At 37.2% G+C, this 17,539-nt stretch overlaps 1 protein-coding gene and 1 long non-coding RNA gene across 2 annotated transcripts; one reads left to right on the top strand and one right to left on the bottom strand.

Annotated features, from left to right (window-relative positions):
* Positions 1 to 2,132: 2,132 nt before the first annotated feature.
* On the bottom strand, positions 2,133 to 15,479 carry MSL2 (MSL complex subunit 2). Its single transcript, XM_081328832.1, has 2 exons — positions 14,364 to 15,479; positions 2,133 to 5,453 (listed from the first exon to the last, which is right to left on the bottom strand). The coding sequence occupies exons 1-2, from the start codon at positions 14,506 to 14,508 to the stop codon at positions 3,868 to 3,870; spliced, it is 1,731 nt and encodes a 576-aa protein (XP_081184958.1). The 5' UTR covers positions 14,509 to 15,479; the 3' UTR covers positions 2,133 to 3,867.
* On the top strand, positions 3,269 to 10,432 carry LOC308668742. The gene is made up of 3 exons (XR_014026581.1): positions 3,269 to 3,322; positions 7,324 to 7,511; positions 9,665 to 10,432. It is a non-coding gene; the product is annotated as an uncharacterized lncRNA (long non-coding RNA).
* Positions 15,480 to 17,539: the final 2,060 nt, after the last annotated feature.

Raw genomic sequence — 17,539 nt, 5'->3', positions numbered from 1 at the left:
CTTTTGAAAAACTGTAAAGTTATAAGGTATGTATCTCTTGTGTTTTTCCCTAAACATCTGTACAAGCTGTTTTAGTAACTGTTGTACAAGTATCATATATTTTGCAATATTTCTATTGGGAACACTACAGTTTGATATTTAATATGTATATGAAATGATTTTAAAAGGTTATAAAATAGAATTATGCTGAGTCACTACAAAACATGATTGCACAATAAGAGCACTCAAAATATTGTACAACTGATTCATCTGTTATTGTCTTTAACAAGCCAAACATATTGGAAGTGCGATCTGCCCTGCAGTTGAGTTTAAATAGGTACCATCTGGGCAAAATTTATACACCATTCAGTATTACATCATTCATTATAAGAAAAGACAGTAACTTTTTTATTTAGTTTACCGTCTACTGTTTTCCTTAGAAATGGTACTCCTACAGCAATCTTTAAAGAAAGCCAATGACTTCAGCCACATCACTGAAGAGGTACTGGAGTTGCATTTTGAAAGAAATACATCAGAATCTAAACCATGATGTTTTAGAAAGCAACTCCAACCACATACCCATTCTTCACAACATTTAAACAGTAAGAACTACATTAATACCAGTAGAACATCATCCCAAGAAGCAAAGGCAGGGACTACTGCACGCTACTAGGTTGAAAAAAAAATCTAGAACCTTTGCAGTGAAGGAGACTAAACCATACAAATGAAACATTCAACCATTCAAACTACAAATCTAACTTACATAACTTAAATTATATAAGTTTGCTTCCCTTTTGGAAAAATAAAGCTATGTTTACAAGACAGGATTCCTGAGAAAAACATTCTAGTGTCCCTCCCTCACTGTAATTTGTTCAATTTCCTATGAAACTCTACTTACGGATCTTACAAATATGTACTGGCATCTGAATCCAGAATTTGTGGAATCACTATTTTGAATTAACAATCAACAGAACTTAAATATGCAAGTGATTTTTCCACATTTATTTTTCAGTTTTACTCCAATTTTAGTATTGTTATGTGAATGCTCAAAACAGTGACTGTTTGACAAACATTTGGGCAATACATTTTTCTACTAAAAACTTGGTTCTGAAAGAAAATTGTGTATGAAGCAGTTACAGCAACAGCTAGATTTAGCAAAGGTTGTAAAAAAGTTCCTTTTTTTCTAGTAAAGTGTAAAATATATTTTCAATTAGACTAAGAGGAAACAATGGAGGAAGATTAGAGAATGCAAAAAGCACTGATGTAATTTCCTTCCCTAAAATTGTTTTACAGTAACCAAAACAACAAAGAAAAGTTGTTAGACTATAGGGAGTCAAAACTACTAATTTTGATAACCTTTTGTGGTTAGCATGGTAAGTTGTACAATTATTTCATTAAATTGAGCACTGTTATCTTTAAAAAAGTATGCTGAGCACTAAATATTTTACCTTGTTTTAGAAAATTCAGTTTTAGGACTGACATTTATTACCTCGGCTTCTATGGCAGTGAAGAAGAAAACTTGTTTCATTAAAACAAACTTGGAACTGTCAAAGATACAGAATAACAAAGAAACAATTCCAAGGAATATTTAAATAATCAGCTAACAGAATGCTATTCAGTATGTCTGGAAAATACAAAAATATGGACAACAGGCATATTTATTACACAGTAGAACTTCATAACTGAACTATCAGAAATGTTTAGAAAGAAAGAAAAAGTTTAATGACTACTTCCATTAGCTTTCCATTGCACCGTGTATGTTAGGATAAATTTCAAGACTTCTGCTTTGATTAGCCTTCTTAAGATACTGAAAGAAAAAGTTTTGCTTTGGAAAGTTAAGATTAAAAAAAATGAGACATCCTATTTGGTCAGCATAAAAATCATATTCATATTCAACTGATATATTTTAATAGGACATATTAAATTACAAATTAAATGTAAAATTCAAGAGGTTAGCTGCAAAAAAAGACAGGAATACTAAAGAGCATTTTCCACCATTTACTCTCATTATCAAAAATATTTTTTCAACTCTTCTTGCAAAACAGAAACAAAAAAACATACTGAACACTTACATCACATTCTTCTTCCTATGGCTTTAACCCTCCCCCCACACCCTGCCCCACCCACAGAAAAGACAGGGGGGGAAACAAATCTGAAAGTCAACAAAATAATTATTTGCTCACATTGACATAAAATGACACCTGGTACACTATAGAAGAAAAAGGAGACATCACCCAACCAGTATCCAAAACTTTTGTCTTATTTTTAGACCTAGTAACCATCATTGTACATGCTTTGTGCCCAATCCAACATATCTAATGTTACAGTTCATTAGCAATATTAACCAGTTAACAATTAGACGGCAAACATAAATGTGTTTAAGAATCTATGGTATAATGTCTTTTTATAAAGCTGCTGAAATATTGCTGTAAATCAGAACATAGTCCTTTATAAAACAAGATAACAAAAAGGGCAAAATCCAGTGTTGCAAAAGAAACCTTTGACTTGTACAATAGGACATTTCCTGTCCGACAGTCTTCCCCTCCCTCCATAGGGTTGTAAAGAAGAGATTTAATTGGATACAACCCAATATTTTCTATTCTAGTCAGCCCATACTTTATGCAAAATAAAATAAAAAAGTATTAAACACCAATCCAGGTAAAAGTAAAATTGATACGAATTAACATATTTTCAACGTGGATTGACTTTTCCAATGGTGTAACTTAGAATTAATTTCAAAATCCTACTTAATCAGCAGGGTTTATAACAGCTCTTTTAAGGATATCAACTAAGAAAACCTCCATTCTTGACACATTCTACTCTTGCAATTTAAGATTTAATCCAGGAGCCTGCCACATTTCACCTTGTGTATCCTGGTTCCAACCAGGCAAAAACAAAGCTACAAATATAAATTGGGGGAAACCAAGGGCCTAATCTTGGAACAGATATGGTAATTTCAAGTGAAAACTATGTTTTGACAGTGTTATATGCCTTAAACTGCAAGAATGTGCTAATAGCTGTCAGATTTTAAAATCTAAAATATAATGATGTCTCAATAACTTTGGCATAAGACTTAAACCATTTTTATTTTTAGCCAACTAGCATAACAGAGTTAAAAAAATACAGTATCTATTTCATAATGAACTCAGCAAAAATATCCTGATGATGAATGTTAAATTTATGACATAGCATGACACAGATTAATGACATCAATCTGTAAAAAAAAGTGTGAAATTAAAAAACAGGAACAACTTTTTCTTTTCCAAAAGATGAGCAAGCTTTTGAACGTCTTGAGTGACATCAACTGAAGCTAAAGTCCAGTATGATCATTTCTTGGTTTCAGGTCAGCATACAGTAGCTGGACAATTATAGTAATATCTTTTATTTCTGAACAAAGTTTAGGTGCTGAATTATTAACTTCCCTATCCACAAATAATGTGGTATTACAAGATTGGCTGTTGAAGTTTTTATTAGTTTAGCATGTCATTTTTCTTGCAATGATGATACTGAACATGGATACATCATGTATTAGCACAACTGTGATGGACTGACTAGAAATAATTTCAGTATATTAAATCAATTTCTGATTAAGCACAAAGCATGAATTGGTACAACAAGGTCAGTATATGCCAAAAAAGTAGTTCTGTATTAAAAATCATTTACATTAGGATTTGATCTCAAACTATGAGATGTTGTAAAAACTAAAGACTGTTTTGGGATAATTCCGCAATTACCAGCAAACTATTTCCCTGACACTAACACACAACATAGCAATGAAAACACTTGATACAAGTGATCTATATGCAGGAGCTCCGGCAAGTTAAAGAGAACCATAGCTGCCTTCAAATTGTAGCAGTCCCCTTACCAAAGGAGGGGAGAAAGAAAGACTCAGCAGTCATATCTCATGTCCATAGCTTCATCCAAGTTCTTATCATCATTTGTACTGGCAGCTAAAAATGTCGTTACTGGTGACCCTGTCATATTAATTACACTGGTACTTGTGCTGGCATTGCGCACTGCAATGCTGGTCACATTAATGCCCAAAGTAAGCCTAGTCTGCTCCAAAGCTTTTTCTGGCACTGCAAATGCCTCCAATTTCTTTTCCCCATTAGCCATATATGAATTTTGGCAGCCACGGCATATGCAGTCTAAACAGGCTTTGCGATTTGAGTAGCAAGGGCAGCGCTGGCCACGACATGTAAGAACACTTGGATTTTGTGTAGCTCGGCCACATTTACACCCCTTTTTCTCTTGTGCCTTTTTGTACACAGTTTTTGTTGGACTTCCTGGCACAACATGACTGCTAGGATTTTTTTCTTTTGACTTTTTTAGCATTCCTGATTTAGATTTTGGATGAGATTTCTTGGTGGTATGGTCTATATTTTTTTTCATGCTTTTATTTGATAGTAGTACAGTTTTACCTATTTTAGGAGCAGTACCTCCATTAGGTACAGCTGCTATTGACTGCAAAGACATCTTTGATTCCTGTTTCATCATTACTGGAGCTGAGGCCCCCAATGTTGGGCCACAAAGAATGCTAGAAATTGGAATATGCTGAAGCTTTTCACTGTCACTTTCTGATCGTGATCGCTTTCTGTTTAATTTTGCTACCTTAGGTGTTGCAGCTGTACATGAAATCCCATGTGGTGAAGCATCCACTGATATATACACATTGTGGCTAGTTGGTGGGGGAGAAAGCTGCAAAAATGGACCATTTGTTAAATTGGTTTCCAAGCTGTGCTGTAGATTAGGGCTACATACTCCTGCATTGGAGTCCAAACTCCGTAGGACTTCCTCAACACTAAGTAAAAGAGGGTCACCAGGTTTGATGTCTTCACTGAAACCATGAATATCAATGCCGGTTGCACACAAGTCACCAGGGGAAACTATGTCACACATAGGCTGAAGACTGCTAGAAATATCTTCAGTTTTTATGTATTGTCCAGGATTACATATATTGACTGTATTTGCATGTTCAGGAGATGGAATATTTACTCCAAGTTTATCTACTGAGAGCCCATTACAACTGGGCAGACCATTAACAGTGGAGCCTTTTACATCACAATCATAGGTGCTTTCAGGTATAGAACAACTTGTTGGAGGCTCATTAGCATACTCTGAAGTTGAAGTTGAAGGTGAAGGGGAACGGATCAAACACATTGCCAAGGCTTCATCAGATGCTTTTTCTGTGTCAACACTGAGTGGGGTGCCATCTTTAAGCAAAGTCAAAAGATCTGGGGAACTGTCAACAGCTTGCTTAATATCTCGTCCTAATGGCGTTTGTGTTATGTACTCACATAGTTTTTTATAACAGTTCACCAGAATGCTTAACTGTTTATTTTCTTCAAACTGCTCATAGTCTTTGCACCAACTACATGATGGTTTCATCATCATCTTCTTGCCTTTACAGGTTTTGCAGACATAATGTTGACATGTAGAGTTGGTGGGTGCAATTGGATCTTGTAGCAGATTTCCTAAGAGGGGAAAAAAGGAGATTATAAAAATTCAAGAATAATTTAAAAATTGTTTTTCAACAACTAGAAAGTCTGTGTAATGCCACTGCTGTATGTTTTAGCTGATCAGGCTAATAGCAACATTTGGTTTATCATCAACCTATGACAGCACATACTTTCAACTTCATTGTCAGTGCCCGAGTATTTTCAATATTAGAGCAAGATACAAGAATTTCTACAGTTCCATGACATTTGATTGTTCTAGATTGAATGATACAAGGCGCTCTCAATACGTTTTCTGATTATGTGATATAAGCCTGTTTAAACTTTTTTAAAAAATGATTTAAATCTTATATTAAGTTTAATAAATAAATGCTAAATAGGCATGTGACATAATTCCATTTTAGTGAAGTATGAATTTTGAAGACATCATTTATAATATTCTTAATTATAAGGAATTGGGAAGAATACACAAATTTGATCAAAGCAACAGAAATAAAACATTTGTCAATAAACTCTAACCACTAAGAGAGAAAAAGTATGTATAGCCAAAAACGTATGGCCAAATTGTATATATGTGTGGAAGGGTGGCTATGCATGTGCACACGTATATTTAAAATATTAATATTCCTATGGAGCCTTCCAATATTTCAAATATAAAGTATAAAGCAGAAACAGAGAAACTGGCTATCCATTGCACATACTACTTAAGTACTGAACCATTATCCATACCCATTCTGGACACAGAATCCCCAATGCTGAAAATATCAATAGTGGGGAAATAAATTATTGTTACCTCACTATACAGAGAACATGTTTCATTGACCCTACTCATAAGGGAACTAATAATAAGAGAAATGATGAGCAATAGTCAGTAGCTTCACTTAAAAAGTAAACATGTTCTATCCATAGTTTTTAGTAGCTATTGGTAGGAAGTCTTCTGACTATCCAAAGGGAAATCTCAGGTAAATACAACATTTAGGTGGATCTTAGAGAAAAGCTTTAACATATTTTTAAAGATAACAAGAACTTTTGCTTGTTCTAAATTCTTGCATATTTTTACCACTGAACATTATTAGAACTTCATGTGGATCCTCTGAATAATGCCCCAGTGACCAAAGTTTTCCAACATGTGATATGCCAATGTGAAAACGTAATTACTCCCTTGGATTTACTAAAAGAGTGTGCCACCTCTATCTGCAGTGATTGCAATTAAACATTTCATGTAATAGATAATCCATCTTTCCCTTGGTATGTAGGAATTTTCCCCTATTTCTCCATTGTAAACTGTTTCAGGTTGGTAATATTTGATGGTTTTCTAGCATAAACTGCTTGTTCTTGCTACAAATTTCTTTGGAAATTAGGTCTGAAATTGGATTTGGTCATTTAAGAGCAATTAATTTGTTGTTCTCCAGCCATGCCATATTACTGTAATTGCTAGACAAATCGTAGAAAGATGTTTTTTTTAAGTTTCTTTTTCTCACTAAACAAATCCCCTAGCCACCTATGTAACATACTAGGTAGCATTATCCACAGAGTTATGTACATATTCCAATTCTAGTGCATTTCCTTCTTTAAATTTTAAATTGAAAAATAAAATAAAAACCTTTTAAATTGAAGCTATATTTACTGTATGAGTATGTCCTTAATTTCAGAAATTATTTTATCAGATTTATTATTATGAATTGGTCAATATATATTTGAGCTAGATGTAGTTTCTAACTGATATTGAAAACAATGGAACACTAAGGATATATTATATTTGTTAATGCTCCCTCCCTTTCTCATTACATAGACTTTGTGATTACTAAGGCATTTTTCTTAAGGTTGTGCTCTGAAGTTATAGATTCGTAACTTGATAAAGAATGAAAATATTTGTATTGGTTTTTAGACTTATCAGAGGAGGACATAAGGAACTATTGCTCCCCGCTGAAATCAGATTAGTTCCATCTCTTTTGATGTTTCAGAAATCCCTCAAGACCTGGTTACGTTATCAGGCCTGGGGCTTCCAGAGAACTAGAGACATGTTTAGATAGCTGGATTGTTGAGGTAGACATTCTTATCATTTTTCTGCCCAAGGTTTTTATATTGTTTTTATAATATTTATTTTTAATGTCGATTTTTATATTTATTATCTGTTGTTTAATTGTTGTACAACGCCCAGAGTTGCTTTAGATGGGCAGCTATACAAATTTGAATTTTGATTAATAATATTGCTGTTTTATAACTCAAGTTGGACATTTAACAAATGTCATTCTTGAGTTTGTAAAGGTTAAGCTCACACGGCATCCAAATTTCCATGCATCTTAGGTACCAAAGGAGCTTTATGAGCTTTTTGATTTAATAACTTGCAGTGTAATAGCCTGTCTTTTTAGATTTTATTCAGTGTAAACTGTTATTAAAATACTGAGTATTATTAATAAAAATAGATGAGTTTAGAGAAGCATACCAATATATCCTTTACTCAATCATTACATATTCATTAGATTATTTACCTGTTATCTATTTATGAGTAATTTATTAGATATTAGTCCTTGCTTAATAACCAATTGCTTAGTGACTATTTGAAATTACAATGTACCCCAAAAAGGTACTTATGACCTAGATTTGAAGTTCTGATGTCTGCCCCCAGTCACATGACTGCATTTTGGGCACTTGGCAACTGGACTGCATTTACAGTTGTTTGCAGCATCCTGTGGGCACATGATTAATTTAGATTTTCTGCCAGAAATCAGTGCTTATTTCCAATTTCTGGCAAAAAAAAAACACCCATTGCAAATAATGGGTTTGCTTTATGACTGCTGCAAAAAATGCTGTAAAACCAAATCAGTCACATGACTCAATTTACAACCATAATTTTTATCTAATCCATATGCTTATCTAATCTAAACTAATCCTTATGATTGTAAGTCAAGGACTACCTGTGCAGCTCTCCTTGCTCTCATTTTCCTTCACAACCCTATGAAGAACATTAGCCTGAACAACTGCTTCTCACAACAGTAATAAACTACAGGGAGTCCTCAACGTATGACCACAATTGAGCCCAGAATTTATGTTGCTAAGTGAGAAACCGTCATAAATACAAATCAGTTGTCAAGCATCTGAATGTAAATCACGTGGCCATGGGAATGCTGCAATTGTCATAAGTGTGAAAAATGGTCGTAAGTTACATTTTTCAGTGCTGTTGTAATTTTGAATGGTCACTAAATGAACTGTTGTAAGTCAAGGACTATCTGTAGACCATCCTTGCATATGCACAAGTTAATATAAAAAACTAGCACTAACAGAGTAGCTTCTTCCTTCAATCCTTTACAAAGCTGAGCTACAGCCATACAAGAATGGCAGTTTTTATTCCCCAAAATAAACTAGAGTGGCATGACCAACCTGGCCTTAGTAAGGTACATGCTCACAGCCATTAGCAGTCCATACAGCTGGTATTGGTCTTTCCCCCCACAGATTCTGTTCAAATACAATTTATTTGCTTGTTTATTTATTTCCATTCAAAGGCTGCACATCTCAAATTCAGAATTCTCAGTGGCTAATAGCTAAAATCAGCATAAAAACCATAAAAAACCAAGAAATGACAACACAAATATAGACCACAGTAACCACTAGCCCAACTCAAAGTACAGGCTTTAGTCTAAATCCTGTATTAGTCAGAATCAATAGTATTGCAGCACTTAATTTTTTCTCATTTAATTCAGTTGTTGTATAAGTATTGCCAAGAAATGAACAAGGAAGATGAACATGCATATCCATATACTTATTAGCCGCAATTCTTTGCATATTTTATAGAATAAACATATAATATATAAAATCAAATGAAAATAGTAGAACCTCTGAGGTAAAATCAGTAGCAGCAATATTATGATACTATATGACTAACACCTTGTTACTATCAGGTGGGAGGTCAAAAGAATAGGAAGGATGGCAGTGCCACAGTAAAGCCTGTTTTGGGGTTATGAAATTTTATTATAACCAGAATGTTAAAATATTACAATCTTCCCTGCTTAAATTAAACAATCTCAATATTTAATAAAGGAGATTCACCTTTTTTCCCTTCTCCCTGAATTCAAAAACAAACAACTATTTGTAAAACACTTTTCCTAAACAGACAATTAAAACCACAATTGATATAAATTCTAAGGCAAACTTTTAAAAGTATAAAGAATACTTGCTAATGTATGAATTTAAGCAATATTTACTTTATATTTTCTCTTATTTTTATTAAGAAGTCTGCCCTCAATTGTTGTGAGCAGCAGAAAAAAGTTGGAGAAGAAGAAGAGCTGGAGTGCAGAATTGTTGTGGCAGAAGCAAGGAGACATTAAGCAACACAGACAGACTGAAGTATGAATATGAATCTTTGCTGACAAAAAAACAATGCTTTGGGTCATTAACACTAACACAATTCTAAATGCTACTGTGTTCAACGCAATAAACTTCCTAGAAATTCCTCAGCTTGTCAAGAATATAAAATCTAAGATCTCAACTGAGCTAAAGCAGTTATACTTACAGAAATCAAAAAATACACTGAAGGTTTTTTGTAAAAGTATTATGCGATATAGCCTTTTCTAAGAATCATAAAATAGAAGGCTCTAACCATCACTGCAAATAATTTAACCAAAGCATTGAACTCTACTGACTTTATGGATTATACAGCAGGCTGAAGACCAGGTGTCAAACTGGCGGCCCGTGGGCCGGATGCGTCAAGTGCAGGCCACACCCACCCCAGCTCTATAAATGCAAAAAACATCGCAATACGTCATGATTCATCATGTGATGTGATCGAATTTGACACCCATGCCTTACATTGATCAGAAAATTCATGACCTCAAATTGAAGTTTATGTGGGCTAATATGCAAGAATGCAATTATATGCAAATATAGATTGTTCTCAGAAGACATTAACAAGTTTGGTTCCTAGAATAAAAGATGCTGCTTTCTAAAATCTGTTTTCGATATAAGGTTATAATAAAAGAATTTCAGTAACTATGTCAAAAATAAACACATTAGGATTTTGGTTAGCTTGCTAACTCAAAAGCTACCTTTACAATACAAGACTTTTCTTGCCCTTTTACTATCACATCTGCTTAAGGTTCAAGGACGTTCTATGAATAGAGACACCTGCTAGAGCTAAAGTGGTATATTGAGTGTGTTTTTAAAAAATGGGCTAACATTTTGTTATAATCAGTTTCTCAAACCAACCTCAAAAACAATTATGGGTACTAAAAAAAAGAAAAGCAGATGAACAATTATTATTTTTTTATACAGTAAATCTCAGGTTAATGACCATTCAGGGAGATAGAGTGTAAGTAAAAATTAATGCAGTCCAAAATGTAGGTATTTGCATCAATTATATAAATAATAGAAAATTGATGCAAGTAACAGAAGACAATTTATACAAACCATCTGGATTATTTCATATATAACAGACTTTTTTATTTTGAGGTAATGCCCAAATGGAAATTATATCCACTATATGCTTACTACAGATCTGCTAAAACTGATGATTTATTTCATTTATAACTGATTTTAAAAGGGAATCTTATGTTATTCTATTACAAGAAAGATTGGGGAAAATCAGGACTAAGCAAAATTAAGGTTCTCCACCAGAGATGCCAAGCTGGTATGAGGTACTTCTATAGTAATAAATGGCCGTGACACTCAAATGAAGGTTGTTGGGTTGTTTTTTGTAAAAAAAGGAAAACAAAAGTTAAATTGTCCCTTTCAACATAACTGATACTTCTTTTAAAAACAGGAATTCAAAAAGGTGATAGAAATTGAAAATCCAATATATATAAAAAGCAATGCAAAACTTGTAAGCCGCCCTGAGTCTTCGGAGAAGGGCGAGATATAAATGGAATTAAAATAAAAAATAAAAATAAAAATTCAGTTTATATAGCTGACCTTCTCAAATATGTGACTCATAAACTTAAAAACAGAATATAGTTAGAAATAAACAACCCAGATAAACCTTCTAAAAACCAATTAAAATGTTATTTGTAATAGAATACAATCCATACGATTGACAATACAATCAGCAAAGAGGCTCCATTCCATCACCACTGGATCTCCAGTCAGTATGTTTTGAGAGCCTTTTGAAAGGCCAACTGGATCAGATCCACTATAGGTAGCCTTCAACTTACAACCACAATTGAGCCAAAATTTCTGTTGCTAAGCGAGAAGTTCTGTCCCATTTTACAACCACATTGTATCATTGCTATTAAGTTAGTAACACAGTTGTTAAGTGAATCTGGCTTCCCCATTGATTTTTATTGTCCAAAGGTCACAAAAAGTGATCACATGACCCCAGAACACTGCAACTGTCATAAATATGAGTCAGTTGCCAAGCATCTGAATTTTGATCATGTGATCATGGGGATGTTGCAATGGCTGCAAGTGTGAAAAACAGTCTTAAATCACTTTTTCAATGTCATTGTAACGTTGAATGGTCACTAAATGAACTGTTGTAAGTTGAGGACTACCTGTATAATTTGTGGGGGGGGGATGTTGTTTCAAACCATAGGTACTGCAGTAATAAAGGCTCTTCTTCCAGCCCCAATTGGATAACTAGATGTAAGAGAGGAGAGGTGGTCTCTCAAATAATCTGGCCTCTTGCAATGTACAGCTTCATAAGTCATTACCAGCAAGCAAGTTATTTTGTATTTTTCATTAATTCAATATTGCTAATTTTAAAATGTAATAGCCATGACACAAAATGACACATTAAAGAAAATGTTACAAATTTTCACTGTTCAATAGAATTTCATGTTTACATTCTACAAATTGGTTCAGCAGATGACCACAATCTTTAAATAGTCTCAATACTCTAAAATGTCTGTGGAAGTTTTGTTTTCTTTTGCTATCTAAGTACTAGGGTGACCTTATTTTTTTTACACTATGTATTATGTCCTAATATTATTATATTCACTTACATAAAATTCCTTATAAGTAACATCTAGAACAGGCACGTCAAACTGCCGGCCTGCGGGCCAGACGCATCATACTGAAACCGCACCCACGCCATTGCTGGCAATGGGGAAAAAGTCAAGATACCTCACGCGACATCAGGAGTTTGACATGCCTGATCTAGAATGTACAGTTTTATATTATTGTAACTAAGATTTGTTTGTTGTCCAACGACAGGGATTCCAGGCAGTTTACAGCAACAAATAAAGGAAATACAGAAATGCCTTCAAGTTAGTCTTAACTCCTGGTGACTTGCTGGAAAAGCCCCTACAGTTCTCTTGGAAACATTTTTGGATATCATTTGCCACTGCTTTCTGCCTAGGAATCAGACAGACTGAGCCAAGGCCATCCAGATGAACTTGTGCTTAAGGAAGCACTAGAACTCAGTCTGCCAGGTTTTAACCAACATAGCAAACTGGTTCTCATATACAGATATGACTGGCCATAATATTTTAATTCTTGAATTATGCTAAAAAGAGGCACAAAACCTTGTAACACCTAAAAAAATATCATATGGGTTGGGAGAGGCAGTGTGGATTCACATCTATTTCACAAAATTTATTAAGTGTTAGTTACTCTGTTCACATGGCTTAGAAGGAATATACTGATATCACAGACTCTTCATAAAGTTGTGATACTGACAGCACAAACGTCTTGACGTTAAAGTTTATATCAATAACTTTAGTGATAGTGCAAATAATCTACATTTTAAATGAATGAAAACATCTACTATGAACAAAACCTCCTACACAAATCACCACGAATATTTAATGAATTTACATAGGGCTGTCTAACTCAAACAATGTGAATCAGGGCAGTATACAGAAAAAAAAACCAAAGCCAAACTATAATCATACACATTAAACACCTTTCAATATATAAAATTAAGTACCAAAGGGCTCAAACTCTGATTTACCCATTTATATCACTTTCTGTTTGAAGTTAGATTAACTGCCACAATTCAATGTAGATTCTTACAAAGCTGAAAGAATTTTCTGAACATTACTGTTCCTAATCTGTTGTTCTACTTTATATTCTAGATTTAACATAATACATAGAAGTCACATATTTGTAATTAAGATACGCACTTTGTTTTTAAGATATTACAAATGCAAGGAAGACATCAAAAATGCATCAAGGTAAGTTCTCTTGCAGAGCATCAAAAAAAAACTTTAAGCATACAGTCCAATTTTGAAAGTTTATGAAAAGGTTACCTAGTCCGAATGATTTCAGAAACCAATTATACCGAAGAATTTAAATAACATTTCAGTTGTATATTTTTAAAATTGTTGCTCGAATCTTGCTTGGTTTGTAAGTAATGGATGTATTCGCACATATATATATCCATAGGTAAGTTAATCACCATATATATATCCATAGGTAAGTTAATCACCATTTATTCGATTAACCTATTTTTAGGAATTAACACGAAACACACTATAAGCACACGGGCTGAGTTTGCCTAGCACAAAAACGTTAGCGTGCAGTTTTACGATATCCTGAAAATCCAGACGAGTTTCCATTTACAAAATCTTCTCCAAAGGCTAGTTGCGAAGCAGTTGGTAAAAGCCGACAAAAGAGAGGGCAACTTTGAAAACTCCCTAGAGCAGCGTTTCCCAACCTTAGGAACTTGAAGATGCGTGGACTTCAACTCCCAGAATTCCCCAGCCAGCGTAGCTGGCTGGGGAATTCTGGGAGTTGAAGTCCACGCATCTTCAAGTTCCTAAGGTTGGGAAACGCTGCCCTAGAGGAGCGAGGAAGACCTGAGGGCGGCCGTCTCTCGGCTGGCCCTCAAAGAAGGCGGCCTTGCTCCCTGCCCATTTCAGTGGGTGTAACAGGGGAGGGAGGCGAGAGCGAGCTAGACAGACGGACTGACGGAGACGAAGAGGGAGCGAGGGAGGGAGGGAGAAGGAGGGTGCCGGCTCGCCCGCGGCCCAGAACAATAGAAAGCGCCTCACTCACCGCACACGCAGCAGGAGAGCGACTGCCGGAAGTAGGGCAGCAGCTTGCCGATCTCGGCCAGGCACTGCGGATCTTCCCCGGGGCCGTAGTTGAGTACCAGGCGACTGGCGGAGATGTACAAGGCTGTAGCATTCACCGGGTTCATCGCAGACGCTGAGGCCAACGGCTCCGGGCTGAGAAGAAAGCGCGGCTCCGCGCCCAGGCAGGGCAAGCCGAGGGGCGGCTGCGCTCCTAGCCCCGCATCGACGAGCCGTCACAGCCAGGGCCGGGCCTGCTTTTCTCCGCTCGCTTGCTCCCCCCGCCCCCGCCACCGCCGCGGCTCTCCCTCGCTACCAGCGGCCGGCCATGCCGGCCTCGTTCCCTCGCCCTCCCCGGGCGCCTCAGGCGGAGGGGAGGCCCCGCATCGGGGGGGGCGGTGGCAGGATCCGCGAGCCCGGCGCAGGGCGACGGCCTGGGCCCGGCTCCGATAGGGGCGGGGGAGGCTGCTCCGCCTAGAGTTTCAGCGCGTCCATATTACCGCGGGTTCCCTGCGTCTCTTCCGCAGAGCTAACGGCTTTGTCGCTCCCGGCCGCCCTCCGCGCAAGAGCCATCCGCCACACGCCCAGCTCCAATGTCAATAGCAACCGTTAGGTCCAACCGTCACTGCGCAGCCATCACCGCGGCCGCTTAGGTTCGTTACTGCGCATGCGCGGCCATTCTCTACCTCATCGCACCCCACCCCCTCCGCGTCCTCTTGAACACTCCGGCCGCCGAGCGAGCGAGCGAGCGAGCGGGGTGGGGTTCCGTCTCGGGTTGCGCCCTCTCTGGGCCTCCGCTGAGGTTTGCTCCGCTATTCGGAAAAATTACAGAGGCCGCCTCGTTCTCCGATTCGCTCCTGCAAAAGATCCTCAAAAGGCTGGTATTTCTCTGCTATCCAGAACTACGGCTTCAATTTGTATCTTGCTTATTAGGATGGAAGGTTTGAGTGCATGATAATATCTCTCTGAACGTAGACGGTGCGCCCTTGCCTCTCAATGTGGAGGAATTGATGCATCCTGTGTTGATCCCAGGAACTATTTACAACCAAATATTGCCGAAAACAGCTTAATTTAAGATAACAAATGCAGTCGACCACAGCAGTGTGTCTATGAGTTTCCGTAAACTACATACAGGGAGAAAAAGAATATAAAATGAATTAAATGTATGTATTTCCCATAGACAGTTGTCCTCCTCTGCACAATATTCATTATGCAAAGTACTTGGAATTTATATGAGACCGATCAATTCTAATAATCTGATTATCACTTCAAAAGAATAAATTCTAGGTCAGTGTACAACATCCAAACATCTAGATCCTGCATAAGTTCAATGTCAGTGTATAGGCAAGTGAGAATAAAAACATGTTACATTTTGTCTGGAAATTCTGATACGTGTCCAAAGTAGCTTAAGATAAAATTAAACCAAGTTCCAAGAACAAATGCAATAAAATCTGAAAAGATGTGTTATTATGGTTTCATTTCCATAAAACAACTAACATGTTAATCTTGAGTCTGGCAAGTGTATAAATCACTGAAAAAATCTAGGGTTGTCATTAGAACCAATCTTGGCTAAACCCAGCCTCCTTTGCAAACAAAGGTGCTTAGATTTTAACACAAGGGGGGAAATCTAAACTGGATCTCGGGCAGCCATTACTAATGGAGTGAGTGGGGGCATATCCTCACCCATTGCTTTCCTGTTTGTTTCACCTCTTTTTTGCACCTAACATAATGAAAAGAAAAATCCACAGAGGCTTGTTTGCACAACATATTGGTCTAGGCTAAAATATTATTATTATTATTATTATTTATTGCATTTATATACCGCCCTTTCCCTGAGGACTCAGGGCGGTTTACAGGGAGTTAAAAATCAAACATACAAAAGTTAAAAAACCAATTTAAAAAAGATTAAACCAACCCTGTACAATTAAAAACCCCAATTAAAATAAATTTCTCCTCAGCCTGGGCCCGAGAGCTCAAAGAGCCAGGTCTTCAGGCCCCGGCGGAATGATCGGAGGTCGGGGGCAGTCCTCAGCTCCACTGGCAGCTGGTTCCAGAGGGCAGGCGCCCCCACTGAGAAGGCCCTATCCCTGGGTGTCACCCGCCGGCAATCTCTTACCGGTGGGACCCTGAGCAGACCCTCCCTGTGGGAGCGCACTGGGCGAAGGGCATTTGATGCCGGCAGCAGGTGTTCCCTCAAATAACCCGGACCCAGGCCATGTAGGGCTTTATAGGTGATAACCAGCACCTTGAATTTCACCCGGAGGGCAACCGGAAGCCAATGCAGCTCGCGGAGTAGAGGTGTTACATGGGAGTATCAGGAAACCCCCATTACAACTCGCGCGGCCGCATTCTGCACCAGTTGAAGCCTCCGAGTGGTCTTCAAGGGCAGCCCCATGTAGAGAGCGTATATATAAATATAACTTGGTTGGATGAGGACCTGTCTTTTCTGTGAACCTTGTAATTGTTTTTGCATATTGTATGATCAAGACTATCACATTAAAGCCAGTTTGGTGTAGTGGTTGAGGTGATGGCTTAGGAAACAGGAATTTCTGTCTGAGTTCTAGTCTCAGTCTAGGCATGAAAGCTGACTGGGTGACTTTGAGCCAGTCACTCTCTTAGCCCAACCCACCTCACAGACTTGGAGGAGGAAGGAATATTATGTATGTTTGCTACCTTGAGTTACTTTTAAAACTAAATAAAGGTGGGATAAAAATAAATAATACATATTTGCATAACAGACTGTGTTGTTACCTTTAAAAACATACGTGGCATAGGATCTGGTTAGTTGTGGGACCACCTTTTCCAAAGAATATCTGCCTGCCCCACTCCCTCCCAAAAAGAGATCATGCTCCAAGTTCCCTCTTTTAGATCTTGTCACGTTATGGGACATGGGAAGTGTGCCTTTTCGGTGGCTGCCTCTGTTCTCTGTTACAATTTTCTCCATCTCTGCTCATCTTTAGGATAGCCATTAACACTTTGCTTTTCAACCCAGTATTTGGGGCCACTTGTGGAGTCTCCTTTTAGCTGTTTTTATTAGGATTGCTATTTATATTCTGAAGTTCATATTCAAATTTATTTGTGTCTGTTTTAATGTTACAAGGTTGTTTTCTGGTTAAAGCTTGTTTCTTGTACACTGCCCAGTCATATTGAGTTGGGGGG

The sequence above is a fragment of the Vipera berus genome, assembly GCF_964194415.1.
Source record: "Vipera berus genome assembly, chromosome: 5".
Classification (NCBI taxonomy): Eukaryota; Metazoa; Chordata; class Lepidosauria; order Squamata; family Viperidae; genus Vipera; species Vipera berus.
The sequence above is the reverse complement of the archived record's forward strand: the minus strand, read 5'-3'. Positions and strand labels throughout refer to the sequence as shown.